The sequence below is a fragment of the Schistocerca gregaria genome, chromosome 11, assembly GCF_023897955.1.
Source record: "Schistocerca gregaria isolate iqSchGreg1 chromosome 11, iqSchGreg1.2, whole genome shotgun sequence".
Taxonomy (NCBI): Eukaryota; Metazoa; Arthropoda; class Insecta; order Orthoptera; family Acrididae; genus Schistocerca; species Schistocerca gregaria.
In genome coordinates, this window is record NC_064930.1 from 66,800,608 (window position 1) to 66,817,398 (window position 16,791).

A 16,791-nucleotide genomic window follows, 5' to 3' on the forward strand; every position below is an offset into this window, starting at 1 on the left:
TGAACCAAAATTAACAATACTGTGGGTAAGAACTAAATCATCATGTGACTTATCAAAACGTCTTATAAAGCATTAAAACGTACTCCTGACGACGAGGAACGGCAGAGCTATAATCAAAGCACAAAAAGTGAGTTAAGATGTTGTGCACCAAAAACTGTCAAACACATTTCCAGTGACATCTCCAGTCGTTGATTTAATTAACAATGATACTGTGGATAATGCATATTTCTCCAACCGGGCAGTTTTCATATAGGTTCTTCCACCGTGCCATTTCTATTTTAGATGTAGAGTCAAAGAGAAGATTTGTAAGTGTTTTAAACCACGTAACAAAATAAACGTATTGAGTTTCCCATTTTAGTTTCTTACATACATTTGTGATTGATGAATTAACATTTTCGACGAAACGAGTAAATAATATGGAATGGTAAAATTTAACAAAAAAAATCTCCCGAAGTTCTGACATACCGAAAATTATAGCTATCGATCAAGTGCGAGAGCAAGGCACTTGGTTGATTCATTGCTGTATATCTTTCATGGGAGGGAAAGAAATTGATAATTCTGAAGGTCAATTCTAGTACATTCCGCGGACTCATTGCCGGTTTGTTAGTTAGGAAAAAGCTGAGCGGTAGGTGGGTTGTGGTCTACCTAGTTAGCGACAACTTGTATTGCAGATATGACTATCAAAGCAGTTTGCGTGTTGAACGGTGAACAGGTGAAAGGAACAGTTCACTTTGAGCAGGAGGTTTGTATCCTTAATTTTTAGCAAAGAAATCTGTAGAAAGTAGACAAGAACATGGACAATTTCTGTTTTCTTTTTCAGGGTGCAAATTCTCCCGTCAAGGTAACAGGTGAAATAACGGGCTTAACAAAGGGTTTGCACGGCTTCCATGTGCACGAATTTGGCGATAACACGAACGGTAAGTTCGGGGCACTATGAGCAATAAATGCTGTAGATGCTCAAGGAAACTTCTATTTAGCGTACGGAGCGTTCGTTTTAAGACTAAAAGGCGTTTCGTGGGGCGTTGGCGTAAATCTATTTGAGGTGACCTCGTAATGCCTTAGCAGTAAAAGAGGAAAGCAAAACAGTTGCCGAAATATCTAGATAGCTATAAGATGTATCAGTTGTCAATGCTGCTAAGTCACTGTTCCTACAGTGACTAGCATCTTTTAATCAACCTGCATTATGTAATAGCAGAAAGCCATAGCACAACCGATGGCACAGATTTAAGCATTAGACGCTGGTCAACATATTTGGCTCATTAAATTTTCTACCCCGAGGCAAGTTTATCTTGTCGCAGCGTGACTGTTTTGTCAGGAGATAGTAAAAACGATTTGTGAAGACTATGGCAAAGCAGTTTCCGTTCGTAAAAAAGATTTTCTGTTATATGTTGAATATTTGATAAATAATATAAATACAAAACATGTAATGACTTCACACGAGCCAGGTACACACAAATAGTGACCGTCGTCGTGTAAAGAAATTTTTACTTCGGCCTTGGCTCGTGCAGATAGGTTTTGAATCATACTGATCGTAAGCGACTTTTCGTGTTGACGAGCTCCTGTGTAACGGCGCTAAAAAAATGTTATTACGAAATTAAATCAAGAATTTAAGTAGTAATGTTACCAGCGTAACCAGAGTCTGAGAAATAAAAATTGCATTGCTTAAGTTTTCTATGGAAATCCTAGTTACATAGGAAGTGCGTGAAACTCTGTTAAAGCTTTGTAAATTATCCTCATGATATGTGTCGCGGAATAAAGTTATCGTACTCCAGTATTGATCGCTTTGAAATTGAATGTCTTTCAGATATGTGGTAAAGTGTTGCCTCAGCCATGTTTGCTTCTGATATAGGTTCGTAGAAATAGTTGTCAGAAAAGTGAAGAATTTTTATTCGATCGGAACCAAACTAAACAGGAAAAAAAATCTCCGTCAATAATACGAATAACAATGTGGAGGTACAGTTTGCTTAAAGAGCTGTTAGGATGCCTTTAAAGGTTTATTTACTGAGTGAATTAAATTTAATAAACACTTCTCATAATAGGACAACTTAGAATAAAATGGAATAATGTGTGTATTGTTCAGGACCATGTCAACATACTAAGTATGGTTGTTATTAGTTACTACTGAATTGCTTGGATCAGGAGTACATTATCTACAGTAATAGTAATACAATGCTTGTTACAGTAACTTAAAACTAATTTGTTGCCTTTGTCTCAGCACCAAGCTGAAATTTAACACAAGTTTAGATTCAGGGAGTTAACGAATGGTCTTTAACATCACTCAAAATGTTGGAGTTACAGCCCAACTGGTGAGGGTGAACAGTGGTAGTGCAGTAATCATTTTCAGGGCCGCCATTGTGAAACTATATTGTCATGGTCAGTTGACATCTTGGCCTGTCAGGACCCCTAAGTCTGTGTTGATAGTGAATTTCATGTTTCTTTCTGTATATGGTGTGGTTGCTTTATGTGAGTAAGATAAACAACTTTCTAAACAATCATAACTTCTACTTGGCATAGTTCTTTCCTTCAATAATAGCACATTCTACCCCATCCTAAGTGAATGATGTGGTTGTGAAATAAGGCTTAGGGGCCAGATAATAGGGACTGCTCTAATGCCTTTCAGTTTTTACTTAAATCAGCTGACTCGCTAAAACTAAATGTTCACATGTAGTGTTCTCATTCAGTTGTGGGTCCGGGGTATTCCTGCCTGCCATAAGAGGCGACTAAAAGGGGTCTCCCACTTTTTGACCGACTCAGTTATGATCCCCTTTCAGGGTTTGACCTAAATCTCCTTCAAAATTATTCGAAGTGTGGGACATTTGAGGATGGGCGCCATACATCCAGTGTGCAATTAGTCCATCTGCACCTGATATTGTCCTGGATCTGGAACTCCATCTACAATCCAGTTATCTGGGCAAGGACACCTTAAGAATACATCATCTACTTCCATAGTCCACTGCCCTCTTTTGCCCTAAGAAAATACGGGATTTCTTGGGCCAGCTTGTTGTGGTGGGGCTGTCATGTACCCATTTAGTGATAACCCCCTTACAACAGAGGGATGCACTGTTGCCGCCAGAGCTGCGAACTCCCCACATATGCCAAGGAGTAGATGTCCATGTTCTTTGGGCATCAGGACTCCTGGCAACGACCATCATGCCAGGTGGCCTTTGCTCTGGCTGGGTGCCGCCTGTGGGGAAAGCTCCTTACCAGAGTGGCTGGCGTCAGGTGGATCACCTGCAATGAAATTGACCAAATCATTTGAAGGATAATTTTGGGCAAGTGACAGTGCTGTCCAAAATGCACAGTGGGTTGGCTTCGGTTCAGATGGCATCTTCAACCCAGTCCTGGGCATTCTAATCAGTCATTCACCATAAAGGCTGAACATGGTCCAGGGAATTTTTTTCAATGCGACCTTCTGTTGCAGTTGGATGTCTAGCTAAATGCTATGTGCCAATTTGAAACGACAGATGTTCACTTCCTCCGGTGCGTCTATAGGGGACCTAAAGAAAATAGGGTTGCTACCAGTGCCTTCATCTTGGCGTTTGAGGATGATTTGCTACCTGAAAAGGTAAAGGTGGTATACGACTGTGATGTCAAACCTTATCTCTCTCCCCTTTGTGGTGCTTTAAGTGCTGGAAATTCAGGCACATGTCCTTCTGGTGCATATAGTGCCACATGTAGAGACAGCAATGCATGCCAACTGTGGAGAGTACATCCCTCTGCTCACCTGACTGCCCAATACTCCGAAAGGAGTGGAAAGTTATGGAGTAATGGAGTAAAAGACCCTGGACAGTCACCTCCAGCTCCCACACACACACACACACACACACACACACACACACACACACACGTCAAGTGGACCTCAGCCAGTGGCTGAAAGAGCCACTAGCAGCTGGTCGAAGGGCTTGATCTTCCACTGTTAATGTTAATAAAGCTACTTCTTAGAAGCCCTCCTAGCAAGCCCCTAAGGAGCGGCGAGAGGGCACAAACCATCAAAGAAATAGTCGGCTAACAAACGGGAGCCTCCAGTCGCTCCTGCACCACCACTCCCCCATGGCTGTTTGTCCGAGATTCTGGCACCCCCTGAGGACCTATGTCTCGCCAATGCAAAAGTACTGGATGATTACACTCAGCCAGTGGCATCAGGTGATGCTGAGGTGTAATTTGCCTCCTTGGTCACTTCGTGACTTCCCCGATGACAGAAAGCGTCATTCTCCAGTGGAACTTTGGCGTTTTTTTTTTTTTCTCACCAGGCTGAGTTGTCAACTTTCACGTGTTACACCTACTCTTTTCATTGTCCTTCAGGAAACCTGGTTTCCTGCTAAGTGGACACCCCTTTGTGGCTATCTGGGATACTACAAAAATTGCCCCTGCATTTGACTGGCAATCAGTTGGAGTTAGTATCTTTGTTCTTACCTCTGTAGTAAACCTGTGTCTCTTCAAACACCTTTTTGAAGCTGTGGCTGTTAGGGTGAGGACAACACTGGAAATTAGCATCTGTAACATGTACCTCCCTTCAGGTGGTGATGAATCACCCCAAGTATTAACTCTATCTTTGCATCCTAAAGACAGGTGCTCCCACACATTTCAGTGTGGCCCATGGCACATACTCGACCATTTATCTCTGTTTGCTTTTCTTGGCTTCTGCCATCTATCCCTAGAGAGCACACGATGACTTGCGTGGTAATGACCACTTTCCACTCTCTGTCCTTACCCCAGGATTCTTAATCTCGACACTTGCCCAGATAGTATCTTCCCAAGGCTGACAAGAGATGCTTTCACCTCTGCTACCACTGTTTATTCTCAGTTGCTTGGTAACATCAATGAGATGATCCTGAACATCACTACTACCATTGTTGCTGTAGTTGAATTGGCAATCTCGTGTTCATCAGGTTGCCCCCGATAGAAGTCAGTTCTTGACTGTCTGCGGAAGTCACTGTGGCCATTACACACAGTAGGTGGGCCCTCCAATGTCATAAGTGCCACTCATTGCTGGAGAACCGCATTGCCTTCAAACGGGTCTGTGCCCAGGTCAGCCTAGTCACCAGATGACAGAAGCAGGAGTGTTGGGACTACCATGTCTCCATCACTGGCACACAAACCTCTTCTTTCCAGGTTTGGACCAAGCTCCAATGACTTTATGGCTAACAGGTGCCTCTAGGTGTACCTGGAATTACTACACATGGAACTGTATCTGCTGATCCAGGTGTAATTGCAGTGTGTGTCGCCAAGCACTACGCTCCCACATCTGCATCTCAGAATTACCGCCCCGCCTTTCGTCTCGACAAACGGTGGGCGGAACACCACCACCATTCTTCTGATTTGTGCTACCCCGAGTTGTACGATGCTTCCTTCAGTGAGTGGGAATTTCTCAGTGACCTTGCCGACTGTCCTGACACATCCCCTGGCCCAGACCGCATCCATTCCTAAATGCGTACACATCTGTCGGCAGCTTACCAGCACCCTCTCCTTGCCATCTAAAACTGCATCTGGAGCAATGACTAATTCCCATCGCATGGTGAGAAATGATCATCGTTCCAGTCTAAAGCCTGAGAAGAACCCACTAGATGTTGATGATAGTTATCAGCCTCACAAACATTCTGTGCAAGCTGCTGAAATGTATGGTGAGCTGGCAGTTGGGTTGGCTCCCAGGGTATTGAGCTCTTCTGGCTCGGTCCCAGGGCAGTTTTTGCAAAGGGCACTCCACCATCGACAACATGGTCCACCTGGAGTCTGCCATTCGATCAGCCTTTTCCCAGTCACAACACTTTATTGCTCGCTCTCTCTCTCTCTCTCTCTCTCTCTCTCTCTCTCTCTCTCTCTCTCTCTCTCCCTCCCCTTCTTCTTGTTTTTCTTTTCTTTTTTTTTTTCCTGGCAAAGACCTGCAATACCACTTGGCGACTTCATATCCTCACTACTTTGCACGAGTTGCGTCTCCAGGGCCTGCTCCCAATTTTTATACAGAACATTTTCAAACTCTGCACTTTGAGTTCGTCTGTGCTTCCCATAGTGCATTCCATATACAAGAGAATGGGGTCCCAAAGCATTCTGTCCTGAGTGTCCCACCCTTTAATTGCAGTCAGTGGTCTCGCATTAGCAGTAGGGTCCTCAGTATCTCCCGTCCTGTATGGCGAAGATTTTTGTATTTCCTTTTGTTCCTCCTCTATTGGTGTGGCTGAACGCTAGTTGTAGGGAGCTATATGGAAGGCAGTCGTGGGCTCTCACTCACGGCTTTGTTTTTGGCTGTCAAGACTTGCATTGTGCACTTATTTGTCCTGTTCGCCCCATCAAGAACTTTACCTTGATGACCAGCTCCTTGATGTAGTGGAGACTTGTATTTTTGGGACATCGTCTTAGATGTCCGTGTAACTTGGATTCCCCATCTTAATCAGCTTAAGGACAAGTGCTGGCGGCATCTTTATTATTCGATGCTTGAGCCACACGGACTGGGATGCTGATCATTCTACACTGCTGGAGCTATACAATGTCCTCATACAGTCATGTATTGACTATGGGGGGGGGGGGGGTCTATGTTTCAGCATCACACTGCGTCTGGTGGACCTTGTCCACCAATTTGGAGTTTGGCTTGCGACAGGAAGTTTCCAAATGAGCCCAGTGAACAGCCTCCTCGTAGAATCTGGCGTTCCTCCATTATGCCTCCAGCAGCAACTATTGCTTGCAAATTATTCTGACCACATTCATAGTTTGTGTCGCCATCCAAATTACCGTCTTATTTTCCCTAACATGGCACTCCTTCTCCCACAACAGCAGCCTAGAACTGGGAATCCCTTTGACAGCTGTGTAAAGTTGCTTCTTTACTGAACTTGGCGCTTCCCCTCTAGCACCTTTCCTGCGAATCAATTTATGTACACCTCCATGGTCCATACCCTGGCCACGGCTTCAGCTGGACCTATTGCAAGGCCGAAAAGGCTCGGTTCCACCTGAGGAACTCTACTGGCAATTTTTCTCTTGTTCTAGGGCTCAGAAATAGTCTGCACCGATGGATCAAATGTAGACGGTCTTGATGGTTTTGCTGCGGTTCACATTTGACATACTGAGCAGTGCTCCTTGCCAGATAGCCGCAGTGTTTTCACTGCTGAATTGGTAGCGTGATAGATACGCTCTTGCCTATATCTGCTCCTTCATCTGTAGCAACTCCTTACGCAACTTAAAATCTCTCTACCACTGCTTCCCTCGACGTCCTTTGGTAATGACTATCGAGGAGTCTGTTTGTACCCTTGGTAAAAGTGGATGTTCAGTGACCTTCATTTGGACCCCAGGACATGCCGGGATAAAAGGCAGTGAACGTGCTGACTGCCTGGCCACACATGTAACAAGTAGACCAATTCTGGAGTTTGGCCTGCTGGAGGCTGATTTGCGATCAGTCTTCTGCTGCAAAGTTTTCGCTATCTGGTAGTGCACTCTCAGTACACTAAATAAACTCCACGGTACCAAGGTGACGCAGAGTGTGTGGTGGTCATCCATGCGAGTCACTTGCAGGGGCTCTGTTGTCTTCTGCCGGCTCCGTATTTGCAATATGTGGCTAACACATGGTCACCTTCTGTGTCGTGAGGATCCACTTGGTGTCGCTGTGGTTCCCCTATGACAGTCGTCAACATTTTGTTGGGCTGTCAAATTATAGCCGCTCTGCGGTGGGCTTTTAATCTTCTCAGCATCCTACCTGCGATGCTGGCTGACAATGTCTCAATGGCCGATTGTTTTATGTTTTATTTGTGATGGTAGTTTTTATCATGCAATATAAGGATGGGCATCTAGCCTTCTTTTAAATGCCTCCATCCTCCCTCCATGTTATTTCTTTGTCACTATTTCTTTGCATTTTGTTTGCCTTGATGTTCATATTTTTGCTGTGTGTTCATCTTACCTTGTTTCTTAGGCTGGTAATTTTAGTGTGGTGCGGAGTGGGTGGCTAATCCTTTTTTATTCTTGTGATCAGCCAGCCCAGGCCATCTCCTCAATGATTTTGATACCTTCCTCTGCTTTTCCTTGTGGTGTACGTTTTCTGCTCTTTGTTTGCTTCCTTCATTTTCTCCTTCATTTCCTCTTTCATTGTTTTTTCCCCTATTACTTTTATGCCCTACTACTATCTTGAACTAATTTTGGGAGTTGTTTTACCTTGAGACTTGTTTGCGGGAGGACTTAAGACGCTATAGCTTGGTCCTTTATACCCCATGTAAGTTGCTGTTTGGCCTTCAAACCTGTTACTGTTTGCAGTTTATTTTCCTAATAAAGTGCCTTTAGTAAGAGAGATTGAAGTTGTGCAGAAATGGAAAATTTTCAGCTTACCTAAAAGGCGGAAACTGCTTGGTGCAAAATCTGGTCTTTCTGATCACCACCACCCTTGTCTGTGCGGACTTAATCAACATTTTGGTACCATTTCATTACAGCAGGACGTGACGCTGAATTTGATCTGTGTGCAATTTAGACATTTCGCCCACAAGAATTTTACTGTGGTGCATCTGTTATTCATACTGCAACAGAACTGTTGTCTTCAGGACACCCAGAACTTGTAATCTGTGGAGAGAATGCGCCTTTTTTGTTGTGGAACAGACTTAGCGTGAAACGATAGTGTAAGTTACTTTTGAAGCCCCACATAATGCACGTGGAGTTCTGAGCTCGATTGTTGGAACGGTGAAGCAAGCATCAAAAAGCTTAAATTGTAGAGATTCTCCCCCTCTCCTTCCCACCTTCTGATTTATTTTTTGTTAGATACTTTTCAGTAAACCAGCATCATTTTCATTTCCTCATACGTGTGACTTCAGATTTTTGCCCAACATCTGGACACTGGCATTAGCTTCCATTGCAAATGGTTTCAGGATGCATGAGTGCTGGTGCACATTTCAACCCCCACAGCAAGGACCACGCTGGTCCCGAGGACGCTGACCGCCATGTTGGTGATCTGGGCAACGTAGAGGCAGGTGGAGACGGAGTTGCCAAAGTCAACATCACTGACAAGGTCATCTCACTGACTGGAGATCACAACGTCATTGGCCGCACTCTAGTGGTAAGATTAAATTGAGATTGTTGGTCCTAAAACTTTTCAAAATCATAAATAGTGCTGAGAGAGAAAAGCAGCAGTGTAAAGTTATATGTTTATAGATTATGTTAAAATATTTTATATTTTGGGAAGACAAAAAAATCCAGTAAATGCGAGCTAAATGCGTACCTTGAGAGGAGCAAATTTTCTTCTTTGTATGAAACACTCTTCTGCTGCAAACTGTTTGCTATTATGGATACCCTGCAGAATACAGTAAACAAATAAGGACGTATTTCTCTATTGTCCATGGATACAGCATGCAGTAAACATGTCAGTGTAAACTGGATTCACTTATGTCTGAATGCAGCACATGAGAGTTCTAATGGAACCAGCTCATGGTGAGTGTATGAAATAATCATATGTTTTTATTTTTGCACTTACTGGTACAGTGGAAGTGTGTTCCACACTGGAAATGGCAGATGAAGTGAAAGAGGTTGCGGAAGAAGAGATGTTTAACAGTAGTGAATATGGAAGTGTTCATAGCTCTTTCAGGTATGCTTTCTAGAGCCCCTGTTTACTGAACATTTCTTCTTATTTTGATACATACTACCAGATTTCAAAATATTGTGTGTGTGTGTGTGTGTGTGTGTGTTTTCTCTCCTTTTGGAGAGATTAGGTTCTCTCCCCCACTCCTCCCAGAGTATAAATCAAGTAAGACTCCAGTGAAACTAAATGCAGCTTTGACACTTGCAACTTGAAACAACAAACAAAATTGCCATTGTGCAAAGAATATCTTAAATATCTAGACGATATAGGATTACTGTTATGCACATCCTTTAATATGACCATTTTTTGAGGGGTGAGGTGGTCTAGCTGCTAGGGATTCAAGCATTCTTAAACTTTATTGTAGTTTCTTGTCAGTTTCTTTGTCATGGTTGTTCATTGCAGGTTTCTGTATTGTATTTGCTCAGCTTCAATAATAATTTGATTACTGAAGAGGCTTCTAAGAAATCTGAGACCACCCAATGAGTTCTGGGTTTTCATGAGGAATTAGCCAGTCGACAGTTGCAGTGTGTTTTGTGAAAAGGACAGTTTGAAATGTCTTCTGACTGGGGCCACAGGAGAGTGAAATGTGCTGACTATTTGCATATCCATATAAGTGTGATATATAAGACAAACAAAAACAGACTTTGTTCAGGTAAAAAGTCCGCTTCAAAGTGAAGATGTTTCCAGTGACGACTTTTTGTGTTCTAAATCTTTTGACAGAAGAACGGCGATAGTATCTGAAAAAAGGTGAAGCTTCCCATGGTGCAGATGATACTGATTTTGCATCAGTAGAGGAAGAATTAAATACCTCTGATTCAGTCAACTACAGAGGTAGGTGTTAGTCCTGTTAAAAAACCATGATCAGTGAAGCTGAGTCACAAGCCCTATGCATCAAGAAAGTGCAGAGAAATTAAGCTATGGATCAATACAGTACAACAAAACTGATCACTCTCTTCAAAGTAGATATTCCATCTTCAGAAGAAAATGAAGCAAAATACTGTTGCACCTCTTCAGGAATTTTTCACAAATATCTATTCAGTTGTTGAATATTGTGCATCCTACAGTGAGAAAGGTGCTGGTTTTAACTATTATTCCAGAGACATTTTCAAAGAAAAAATTTTGAACCACATTCCATCAGTATCAAAGTACATGGTAGACAAATTAAGAAATGTGAGATCTGTAAAAGTGTTTGGGAGACCAGACCCCTATTATGGTCATCCTGTAGAAGCAGCTCAGGTTCAAATAATGGTCATTTTGCGGTGGTCGTGCGATTCTAGTGCTGCAGTCCGGAACCGCGGGACTGCTACGGTCGCAGGTTCGAATCCTGCCTCGGGCATGGATGTGTGTGATGTCCTTAGATTAGTTAGGTTTAAGTAGTTCTAAGTTCTAGGGGACTGATGACCTAAGATGTTAAGTCCCATAGTGCTCAGAGCTAATTTTTTTTTTTTTTTTTTTTTTTCCCCCACCAGAGTGCCAACGAAAAGAAACTATAACCGTAACAGTTGAAGGTCAGAAAGTTGTGAAAGTGAAGAGGCGCATGACTAGCAGTAATATAGAAACTTTTGCAATTTATAAGAGCAACTATACAACTTCACATATTGGAAGATAAAAATTTTGTACACCAAGACGTAAGTGGGTAGTTCGACACCCACCTAGAGATGTCTGCATATGTGGGTACTGCTTGAATTTTGACCTTTGTGTGGTAACTTTTAGGAACTTACTGGAGCATGTGACAGATGACATATTAGTTGGGCATGCGAAGCAAGAGACTGGTTTGTTTCACGAATGTGGTGACTGACTTGGAAAGGGAGGCCTGTCTTTAAGACACTTGACCTGGAAGCCTTTGCAGATAACTGCAGAAATTACATATGCGACATGGGAGGAATATAAACGAATAAAGAAAACTGTTGCCTTTGACAGTTTCATTGATGAACTTCGTAAATGGTCAGTGAAAGCAGTAACACACCAACATCTGAAGAAATAGCAACAACACATTGCAGAAGTGAAAGGGTGTGTATAAACTGAAGAACTATGTTTAGTGCTTCACTGTGATTTTGGTGAGAACTGGGCTGTAATTCTCCCACAAGACGTAAAAGGGTGTCAGTGGATTAATGACCAGGTTTCAATTTTTTACAGGAGTGACATATTTCCAAAACAAGATTACAGGTGTTGCAGTTATAATTGATGACACAGGACAGGACTCGGCACATGCTTTGCTAGCAATGCACAAAATCCTCCCACTCCAAACAGGGGCAGAGAAGGTCATCATTATTTCTGATGGTGCTCCTAGTCACTTTAAAAACTGTTACCAGCTGTTTGAATTGAGTAAGTTGCTTGTGCCAATTGACTGAGTATACAGTGCTACTGGTCACGGGAAGGGGCCTTGTGATGGTGTAGGAGGCCTGCTGAAGCACCATCCTTGGAAACATGATCTTTCCAGAGCAAATACAGCTGTGGCTCAGAATGTTGAGGATTTTACAAGAGTTGTGAAATCTTACACAGCCACAGCCCTCATTCTTTTATCCAAAGAGGAAATAAAAGAATGGTCCAAACTAACTACTCCCGTGGAAGGAATTGAGAAATGGATTTTTAGACTCAAAGTGATGGGTGAACTCATACTGCATACACTTCAAAGAGTAAGAAAGAAGAAATTTCATTCAGCCAACACCTCAGGAACAGCACAATGATGACCAGATTCACAAACTGAGAAGTGGGATGTTTGTGGTGTCTGTATGACTGTGACTGGTGGATTGCAGAGATTATAGATACCAGTTAAGAGTTAAATGAAATTGGATATAGGTTTCCAGCTGGAGGACAGTGACAATGTCAACAGTGCTCACTTCCTGTTCCCAATGTTTTGAACATCGTCATTGCTCCAGTTTCTGTTGGTTCAACTGAAGGCATCACTCTATACCAAAGGAAGATACTGAAGCAATGGAACACAGTTTTAGTTCATTGCCTGGCTAATTTCTGTACAAAACAGAGTGCACAGAAGTTGTAGGAATTGAAGCATCTGTCTTTGGACCTTTTACATGCATTTTGGAACCATTTAAAATGCTTGGCAGAAGTCTTCTACTCTTCTAACAGAACTAAAATTATGTTAAATAAGGCTAGGTTAAGATTTTTGAGGCTGTTATGTTATTATGTGGTAATAAAACTGGTTTTATGTATCGCAGAAATTTCAATTGTTTAGAAAACTTGTTCAACCTAAAAGTGGAAGCTCTTCTTTTCAAGTAATGTAGAAATATATGGTACTAACCAATAGAAACAAAAACAAATTTATGGATTGGGATTTCTGAAATTCCATAAACTATAAAATGTTCAGAACTTTGACTAATATCTCCAGATGGAAGTGTTCTTTGTAATTGTAAAGCAATTATCTTTCAAATAAAAAACCCAACAAAATATCTAGAACTGTTCCAGAGATGATACAGTATTTTAAATTTTTTTTTCCAAAAATTCACATCTTCAAAATGGTATATGCAGTGTTGCCTTTGGAGGGCTATCTCGGAACAGGAATTAATTAATTTATTTTTTTAATTGGGGGGGGGGGGGCAGACAAAAATATGTTCCTTACTTAGTCCTTCATTTTAACACCTGCTAAATTGTCAGAGGCTAGGAAGGTAAGATTATTTTTTTACTAGCCTGTCTGACTTGATATGGACAATGCCATCCACTGTTCTTTGGGTGCCAACAGGGTCAAAGTGTAATGGTATTAGATCAAACCTTGTCTGTTCCCGTATTTGATGGCAAGTGATTAGTAACAGCTACTAAGTGATCCAAAAGATTTTAAAAGTGAAAATGTTAATCATAGAATTCAACAAAATTTTCCAAATAACAGGAGGGGAAGTGTATATTGAGAAGCTGTGTTCACACTGACAGCATTGTTGTGCAGTTCCCAATTAAATTCGTTGAAGGTAATGGTTGTAGGTGAACAGTTAAACCTAAGCAAACTTTAAATTACTATGCATGGCTGGTTGCATTAGATGGGAATTTTCTGTGATATTAACTGGATAAAATTTGACTGAATCGGCCACGCTACAGATACAGTATTAATTTGTTGAGGTAACAAGATGTACTGCAGTAAGATAGTAGATACGATACTGTCTGATTTAATATTGTTAATAATGAAATGCAAAGGCCACAAGTTTTCACCATTTCTGATGGTTGGTGTAAACTGAGGTAAGGAAAACAGGAATCACATTTTAAAACACTTTTTCTAAAATCATTATTTTTTTTACCTCTGAAAGTACAGAATTAACACAGTTGAACAAAACAGCACAGCTAGACATACCTGAACATGTCCACATACTGAAATATTTCACTGTGCTCTTTGCTGATTATCATTTTGTGGCTGTAGTTTGGTGATATTAAATTTCTGACCAGTAGTTATTAGAGAAAAAAATTTGCTACATTTGCAATCCATGCTCTGCTGTGGCGTAATCAGATTGCTTGTACGTGGTTGGCAAAGCAAAAATATTTCAAAGATGACCAGCTTGGGCTTGTCACTTGTTGGTGAACATAATAGATGCTGAATATGGCCATCGTTGATGTCAGTGCACACTGTGCTAGACTGATCAAATATGTTAGAACGTGTAACAGCTCTGCTGGAGGGTGGTGGTGTAGCTCTCTCATTGTGAGAGGATTGAGTGCACCTGTCACTTCAATTTGGCGCACAGGTAGAAATCACCAGGAGATATGTATGCAATTGAAGTGGCCAGGCAATTGCACCTCTCCTCACACCCCTCATGCACTTGTGACAAGGTTGTCAGGGCAGTGTGCGTTTTTACTCAGTCTCGCAGAAAGTATACGTACAGTCGTTAATGTCCTGTGAGTTGATCCACATGTCGATTAAGCAGTTTCTGGAAATACCAGTTAGTATGTGTAATGGTGCAAGTTATGTAACTTCACCTACACTAACAGACTGAATCAAGGCTCATTGGAAGATATGAAAAACTGAGGAATCTTAAGTCCCAATTCAAATTCACTCGGAAACAACCAGCAGAACTCGGCGTGCGCAAGTTCTACCAGACACTCTGTCTTGCACAGCAGTGCATTTGTAAAGATACATATGCAGGTACTCTCTGGGAATGTTTAGACATGACTTGTAAATTCCCAGTTGCACACATAATGTAGAGATTTTGTCGGACTGTTTCATATTTTCCTGCACTCTGACACTCTTTCCTGTTGTTGTCTCTATTCAGATAGTTAATTTCTATTCACTACAGATTCAGTTTTGCACCACATTTCCACTAAGTTTTGCATTGCAGATTTGTCGATTTCCCCAATCAACTTGGTCTTAAACTGTTGTCATACAGTTCAGCAAGTTTTCCACAAATTGGGCTTTGCATAACACTAGACAATGAACTTGCGCTGTTTTGTTGTGAGCGCCACTTTGCGTTTTGTTTAACTGGGCACGAAACAGGTCTGCACCTCTCACGCAAATATAATTGCACAGCAGAGTACTCTGTTCCGAGTATGTAGGAGATGCACATGTGCAGATAGGTGACGGCAACAGATTTGTGTTTTCAAATTGTGGCTTCCAACGTGTTCTGTGCTACAGTTCTGTTCACTAAAAAAGAATAATTCTGTGCCAGTCTTACATTTACCAGGCCAGTTTAATTTTGCACTTTGTACATTTCTGATTAACAAACAACCAGCAGGGTCATTTTCAACAGAATAAATAGTAGTAGTAATTTCAGTTTAAAAATTACTAGCACTTTTGTACAGCTGTTTTGTGTTGTTTTTTGGCAATAAGAAAGAGTTGCTTGCAACATTTATTTCTTGTGCATGTTGTTCCTTAAATATTTTTCCTTGTGGTTTTTAGGTGCATGCTGATCCTGACGACCTGGGACGTGGGGGGCACGAGCTGAGCAAGACGACTGGCAATGCCGGGGCACGTGTTGCCTGTGGGGTGATCGGCATTGCGAAGGCATGAAGGTGTCCGGATGTCCCCCTCTCAGAGGAAGCAAGTGTGGTGGCTGCCAAACTGTAGCCCTCTGATGTCTAGCTGAGGGGGGAATTGAGTCTGTCAGGCACATGACCTTCACTCTGTTTATTCTTTTGTTGTTGTTGTTTCTCTGCTTCAAAACTTGGCTGTAAATGTCAGTTTAGTCTTCCTGTGTGTAGCATTGTGTTGGATCTGTGAGGCACCCTGCTCTTTGCCACACTACTTAGTTTAAGCAATCATTCGTGGCAAGATTTCACAAAAGCCGTTCTTTACATGAGATACACTAGTAATAGGAAATATTAAAATGCTGCTTTTCCTCCTCCTATTTATATCTTTGGTGACAAGCCACCAAAGATACTAGCAACAAAGTTGGGGTTATATGTTTTAGTGCAGCATATCATATATAAACAAAATTAAAGAATTTTACGGCTGTTGTGCCATATGAACTGAACGTGTGTACCTGATGTATGTTGTTGCTGCTCGGAGCCACACTGAGTTCCCAAAGTTGGAGAGAAGATAATGGAAATTGGCAAAGCTTGTCCTGCAATAAGTGTGGTTTGTTTTAGTTATCTCTGTTGCCAGCTAATGGTTCCTCTTCGGAAAATAGTTTCTATTTCATTCCTGAGGTGCCTTCTGTGTCATCACACTGAGTCGAATAAACTCAGTGGCTCATGTGCCTGATCATTTTATAACTTTTGTGAGTTGTTAAATTCCTCATTTGTTGTATAGTGCTGGGTTATAGTATGTAAGCCGGTTGTATGATTCTTTATTTTGTATCCAATTTTTTTTTTGTAACTCTTTATGCCTTATGTTCAGGTATAAATGATTTGATATCGGGAACAATATATTGACTTTGTTGGTTATTGTGTAGGTAGAGAGGGTTTCATTGGTTCTGGCTGTTATCAGAGAATGTTGAGTTTGAATGAAATAAAGCCAGTGAAGATGTTTTGTGTTCACACATCAGCTCATCTGGTGTGGGCCTCCAGCCATTCCTTCAATGAGACTGCTGTTTGCTTAAGATGTATAAAACCTGTGTTCCTGTAAAAGATACCTATAATGAACCAATAAACTATATTGCTCAAAGCAGTCTGTGCTGTTTTTATGACCGAATACTATCTGAAATAAAGAAAATATTGATTGTGATAAACAATACTCACCGTATTAGATGGGATATAATCGATGTGGTGGATTGAGGGAGACTGGTTGATTTAAAGTTTTTGAACTTGTCAAAAACTTTTAGTACTGTGAAGATGCCTTCGTGAAGAAATTGGTTCCTGTGGAATTTCCGGCCTGAAATTGCTTG

At 41.6% G+C, this 16,791-nt stretch overlaps 1 protein-coding gene across 1 annotated transcript; it reads left to right on the plus strand.

Moving 5' to 3' along the window:
- The first annotated feature begins 288 nt into the window (after positions 1 to 288).
- Positions 289 to 16,574, plus strand: LOC126295107 (superoxide dismutase [Cu-Zn]). The gene is made up of 4 exons (XM_049987364.1): positions 289 to 742; positions 821 to 917; positions 8,832 to 9,019; positions 15,366 to 16,574. Exons 1-4 carry the CDS (start codon positions 674 to 676, stop codon positions 15,474 to 15,476), a joined length of 465 nt encoding a protein of 154 aa, XP_049843321.1. The 5' UTR covers positions 289 to 673; the 3' UTR covers positions 15,477 to 16,574.
- The last annotated feature ends 217 nt before the right edge of the window (positions 16,575 to 16,791 follow it).